Below are 6,149 nucleotides of genomic sequence, written 5' to 3'. Positions count from 1 at the left end.
GATGTTAAAACATCATTATTTGTTTAAAACAGGAAATGTAATAATTATACATGACAATATTAAAAACTATTCAATAGTCCTATTATAGGCATTTCGGTTCTCTTCAGGAGTAATCTAGTTCAGCTCATTAGCGAAGTCGGACGCATCGAGGTACGATGTCCCTTCAAAGTTTTCAGTGAGGTTCACTTCTTTAGCTTTGCCTTTTGTGGACTCTTGATATAACTTACAGAGATGTGGAGGAGTACGACAGGTACGGGACCAATGTCCTTTACTGCCACATTTGTAACACACTGTCCCACGCTTCTGGGTGGTATCCTCTTGAGTTTCTTTACCCTTAGAAACTTGTTCGGATCTAACCCACTTGTTATATCCCTTCCATTTGGGATTGTAAGGTTTTCCACGTTTGTTGTTGAAACGGCGACCATGACCTCGGTTGGTCTGGTTTCTCCTTTCCGAATTTTCAACCGCCGTAACATTCACTTCAGGAAATGTTTTGGCTCCCGTAGGTCGGGAATTGTGGTTTTTGATCAGAAGCTCATTGTTCTTTTCAGCCAACATGAGTGCAACCATCAATTCAGAAAATCTCGTGTACCCGCATTTTCTGTAAATGTCGGGCAAGAAGTGAAGTTGTTTGTGGAAAGTATTGTAAGTTTTATTCATCATTTCTGTCTCAGAGACAGGGTTACCACAATACTTCAGGAGTGACTATCCTCAGGACAGCGGAATTGTAATCCTCAACCTTTTGAAAATCTTGGAATCTCAGATTTTTCTACTCTTCTAGAGCGTGAGGGAGGTTGACTTGGCTCTGGTTATAGAATCTTTCTTTTAAAGCTTGCCACAGTTCAGCTGGGTCTTCTATGCTTGCATAGTCGTGCGTTAGATTTTCATCTAAATGCTTCTTCAGGAAGATTATCGCTTCGGCTATATGTTCGGGTGGTGATTTGTTACCGATTACAATTGTTTCGGTTATCTTTTTCATCACCAGATATGGTTTCACGTTTGTGACCCTTCCGACGTAATTTTTGCCAGTTATTTTCAGAGCCGGAAACTGGAGTTTCTCGATGTTTGTCATTTGTATTTCTAAAACACAAAATAATATATTTTATTAGAATTTCGTAATTTTAAAACGAACTATTTATATTAATAATACACGCAATTACAAGGAGAAACAACGCATAGAAAAGTAAACCGACATTAAACTTAAATTCTTCAGGAGCAAATTCTCCAATAAAAAGACCGTACATAGAAGCAAAAATAAAAATTGCACATAAAACCAAAAATATGTGAATCATCTTTCTTGCAATGAAAAACCGGAATGGAGCGATTTGAAAATATATAAGAGAAGATGAAAAGTTATGGATGAAGTAAATGAGTGAAGTATGAGTGTATTTATAGATGAAAAACACTGTTTATAGACGTTTGAAAATGGTGAAAATTTTAAAAAAATTTCTTTGTGACCGTTGGGATTAAATCGTATTAACCGAAAATCAATCTAAAAATACTGTAATAATCAGTCAACCAAATTTCGAAAATTTCATAATATTTGATATAGATGACCAACCATTTATATAATAACCATAATTTAATAAACAAATAAATATGATATAAAAATTATAACATTAAATAAATTATGCGGCGGCACAGCCAAGCCAATAATTATAGTGTAATTAGCAATCAATGTTTATTAACAAGGCGACGTACCGTCCGCATTAATATAGATAAATAATAATAATTAAAACAGTCACTATAAAATTATTAATAATAATATAGGCGGTATACCGGTCATTATAGCATAGTAAATATGATACATATAAATTTTACCGAACCGCAGAGTGATCGTGCTGATAACGTGTTATAAAATAACTTATAATTTTATAGTATTGAGAAATTTAAATAAGGGCAAAATTTTATACCCGCAGGAAGAAGATAACACTGATAATAAGAGAGAATGTGTTATAAGAAGAAAGAGAGATGGTGTCTTACAATCGATCGAAATGATCGATTTATATAGAAGTTAATTTTCGGTGCTTGTATTCTTGACATTCATTCTTAGCGTTTATAACAAAAGTTATATAAACCTGACAAGACCTCACGGTTATCAATTTAAATATTTATTCAAAAAAATAGGTTAAAACTTAAAACCATGACTAGGTCTTTGACATGAGACATTTATGGAACTACGTCATAGCGTTATAGCGGAATGAGATACAATAACAATTGAATTCAGAAAGAGATGTGACAATAAGGCTGGTCCCTTCCACGAAAATGAGATGAGCATACGGTGGATAGTGCTATCAGTATTCGCTTAGTTAATGGAGATTGATTAACGTTGTGAAGTGAAGAGATCATAAGCCTATAAATTAGTTTACTCATAAATGCTTGTTTAGGTATAGTTTAATGGAAAAAGTGTCGGCCGATTGGCAATAGGTCCGAAGCTAATGGATTAATGCAAAATTTAATGAGGACGTTCACACTAAGCATTATTTTCCACCCGTCCCGTCCTCCATTGGAAGCTATTTTTTGAAGTTAAAACTATTTTTCCACCGGTAATCAAACCAATTATGCGTTTAATCACTCTTATGTTTCTTGTTGTATTTTGTAGGGAAAACTTTAGACTATCTCCAAATCGCTCTATATTTGATTCTAATAATAGCATTTAGAAGTAAATCTATTTCGATTCACTTCTAGTTTTTTTATTTACAACTAAAGAAAACAAGAGTTCAGTAAAGTAAAAGATGAAGAATATGAAGCAGAACTTCTATTCATTTTTTTGGTTCAAAAAGAATCTAGATCACCTTGACTTTAGTCATTGGTAAGAAAAGTCAACTAAAGAGAAAACATTGAATAGGAAAGCAGGCCATTGCTTGTTGGTAGCCTATTGGGTAACAATTTGACATAATGGCATGGATTAGAGAAATGTTACATAAAGATTTATAGCCGTAGATTAGTAGGGATCAAAAGTTGGGCAGGAAAATTCAACTCACCCATTGAGAAAAGCCACCGTTTACGTTTACTTTGACTTTGATTGACTTATCGTCGTCACAAGACCATCATCATCTGAGACTAGTTAATCTACAGCCACAGAGAGAAACAAAATCAATTATTTCATAGTATGTGCAAGCTTCAAACAAATCGAAGAAAGAAAGAAAAAAAAGAAAAAAGGAAAAAAGATGTCTTACACCTATTTCTTTTTTGTTTTCATATTCTCATCAGTCCTCACAATTTGCGCTCAAAACCATACTTATGTATACCATGACTGTCCGAACACTACAACTTATGCAAGCAACAGCACTTACTCCACCAATCTCAGAACCGTTTTGACTTCTCTCTCTTCCCGCAACGCCTCATACTCCACCGGATTCCAAACCGCCGCATCGGGACAAGCCCCCAACAGAGTCACCGGACTTTTCCTCTGCCGTGGAGACCTCTCGCCGGAAGTTTGCCGTAGCTGCGTCGCCTTCTCCGTCAACGACTCACTCAGTCGTTGTCCGAATGAGAGAGAAGCCGTGCTTTATTATGACGAGTGTATGCTCAGATACTCTCACCGGACTATTCTCTCGACCCTTTCAAGAAACGGTGAAGCTGTCTTTAGGAATGACACGATGATTCCATCTAACCAGTTAGAACGGTTCAGTAATGTGCTAATGTCCAACCTGACCCAAGCCGTAACTGACGCGGTGACAAGTCCTAGAAAATTCGGTGCGAGAAAAGCCAAGTTCACAGCATCTCAGACTGTTTACTTACTGGTTCAGTGCACTCCTGATCTGACCGATCAAGATTGCTCGACGTGTCTGCAAATATCCTTCAATCAGTTACCTCTAGACAAGATTGGAGGACGTTTTATTTTGCCGAGTTGTAATTCAAGATTCGAGACTTATCCGTTCTACAACCAAACCGCCGTCAAAGCCCTGCCACCGCCACCGGTTTCAGCTCCTGAACGACCTGGTCAGAGCTCTGTTATTTCTTTTTTTTTTTGTCAGAGCTCTGTTTTTCCTCTGTTTTTTGGGCATTGATATCTGGAAAATAAAAATCAAACTGATTTTAGATTTTCTTTTTATATTAACTTTCTGATCGTAAGCAAATATGATGCTTGGAAAGCAGGGAAAGGTGGGAAAGCAAACGTGTCAGCGGTAGCCATTGTTGTACCAGTAATAGTGGTTGTTCTGCTTTTGATAGCTGGTTATTGTTTCTTTGCAAAGAAGAAGAAGAAGGCTTATGATACAGCACCTTCAATTGATGGTAAAATTCATCCTATGAACAATCTTAAGCATTTTTTCTCACTTTACTAAGACTTTCATTGTGCAAAAGGAGATGAAATATCAAGCGCAGACTCGCTTCAACTGGATTATAGGATGATTCAAGCTGCAACAAATGATTTTTCAGAGAGTAACAATATTGGTCGAGGTGGTTTCGGCGAGGTTTACAAGGTTAGTACTACTACTATTAGTTCCTTAAGTGCACTTGACTTTGTGTGTTATTATCATTTAAATTTGGGTTCAATGTTGTATATAACCAACGGGATGATGCTGATGTAAACGTTAGGGTACATTTCCGAATGGGACTGAAGTTGCGGTAAAGAGATTGTCGAAATCTTCTGGACAAGGTGACGCAGAGTTTAAGAACGAGGTTGCAGTTGTTGCAAAGCTTCAGCATAGAAATCTGGCTAGGCTTCTTGGATTTTGTATAGAAGGAAAAGAAAGGATACTGGTCTATGAGTATGTGCCTAACAAAAGTCTTGACTACTTCCTCTTTGGTCAGTTACACTTAATACTCTCCAGTGATTTGTTAGTCTTTGAGTTTTGCAAATATTTAAAGCTAAAATGAAATGCATGGATGCGCGCAGACCCTGCTAAGGAAGGCCAGCTGGACTGGAGTCACCGGTACAAGATCATTGGTGGAATTGCTAGAGGGATTATATATCTTCATCAAGATTCGCGACTCACAATCATACACCGTGACCTCAAAGCGAGTAACATTCTTCTTGATGCGGATATGAATCCGAAAGTTGCTGATTTTGGAATGGCAAGGATCTTTGGAATGAACCAAACCGAGGAGAGTACAAGGAGAATAGTTGGGACTTAGTAAGTCTTCCTCTTAGCTCACATGGATATTTTTTTCCGAAAGACTAAAGTTTTTGTTGTGGTGAATTCCAGCGGTTACATGTCTCCTGAATATGCGATGCGTGGCCAGTACTCAATGAAATCCGATGTCTATAGCTTTGGAGTGTTAGTTCTTGAGATTATAAGCGGCAAGAAAAACAGCAGCTTCTTCGAGACAGACGGAGCACGAGACTTGGTCACATACGTGAGTTTTAAGTTTTATATTTGTTTATTTCTGATGCAACTAGTTTTATATTTCTCTCTTACATTTAGCAATTTAACATTTAGGCATGGAGGCTCTGGAGGAACCAGACACCATTAGATCTGGTGGCTCCGGTTATGAGACATAATTGCCAAATGAATAAAGTGGTTCGATGCGTCCATATCGGTCTTTTATGTGTTCAAGAAGATCCTGCGGACCGTCCAACTTTATCAACCATTGTTATGATGCTGAGTAGTAACACTGTGACTTTACCAGTGCCTAAGCAACCAAAATTTTTCGCTCAGAGTAGACCTAAAAAAGACCTGCTTGATTCAGAACAATCTACTAAAAGCAACTCTGTCCCTTGGTCGATTGACGACGCATCAATCACTGAATTATATCCTCGTTGAAAATGAAATGCCTATAGCAACATGTGTTATTGGAGGTAATTTTAAATCTTCTTTAGATGTAGAAATGTTTTATATATATTAAGACAATGTTTGGAATATATTTATGTTCTTATTAATTACACTTAGTTAATTAATAGTATTTCAAATAAATAAGATTATTTTAAAGATCAATGCAATATATAACTGATATTAAGCTGAAAGTAAATTTAAATTGCATTAAAATTTTAAAATAATATTTTTGTAACAAAAAGTGTGAAAATGACACTAATTATGAAAACACAAGCAGGTACTCGTAACTAGAAGTATGTATGAAATGTAAGCTATTGACACGTTTTTTCTTAGGTTTGAACATGTGTCCCACACAAAAATTGTGCCCTCTATAGAAGACATCAACTAAAATTGCATCAAGGCCTATAATTAACCATTAGATTACCATTG

At 36.5% G+C, this 6,149-nt stretch overlaps 1 protein-coding gene across 1 annotated transcript; it reads left to right on the top strand.

Moving 5' to 3' along the window:
* Positions 1 to 3,074: 3,074 nt before the first annotated feature.
* On the top strand, positions 3,075 to 5,827 carry LOC106306644 (cysteine-rich receptor-like protein kinase 10). Its single transcript, XM_013743328.1, has 7 exons — positions 3,075 to 3,945; positions 4,102 to 4,239; positions 4,309 to 4,427; positions 4,543 to 4,753; positions 4,844 to 5,081; positions 5,154 to 5,304; positions 5,388 to 5,827. The coding sequence occupies exons 1-7, from the start codon at positions 3,171 to 3,173 to the stop codon at positions 5,709 to 5,711; spliced, it is 1,956 nt and encodes a 651-aa protein (XP_013598782.1). The 5' UTR covers positions 3,075 to 3,170; the 3' UTR covers positions 5,712 to 5,827.
* Positions 5,828 to 6,149: the final 322 nt, after the last annotated feature.

Source organism: Brassica oleracea, chromosome C1 (assembly GCF_000695525.1).
Source record: "Brassica oleracea var. oleracea cultivar TO1000 chromosome C1, BOL, whole genome shotgun sequence".
Taxonomy (NCBI): Eukaryota; Viridiplantae; Streptophyta; class Magnoliopsida; order Brassicales; family Brassicaceae; genus Brassica; species Brassica oleracea.
The sequence above is the reverse complement of the archived record's forward strand: the minus strand, read 5'-3'. Positions and strand labels throughout refer to the sequence as shown.

Excerpts from the sequence above, each read along its gene's own strand:
- LOC106306644 (XM_013743328.1), top strand. The coding sequence starts at position 3,171 with ATGTCTTACACCTATTTCTTTTTTGTTTTCATATTCTCATCAGTCCTC. Across the intron at positions 4,240-4,308 it reads TACAGCACCTTCAATTGATG|GAGATGAAATATCAAGCGCA; the intron begins GTAAAATTCATC and ends ATTGTGCAAAAG. Across the intron at positions 4,754-4,843 it reads TCTTGACTACTTCCTCTTTG|ACCCTGCTAAGGAAGGCCAG; the intron begins GTCAGTTACACT and ends GGATGCGCGCAG.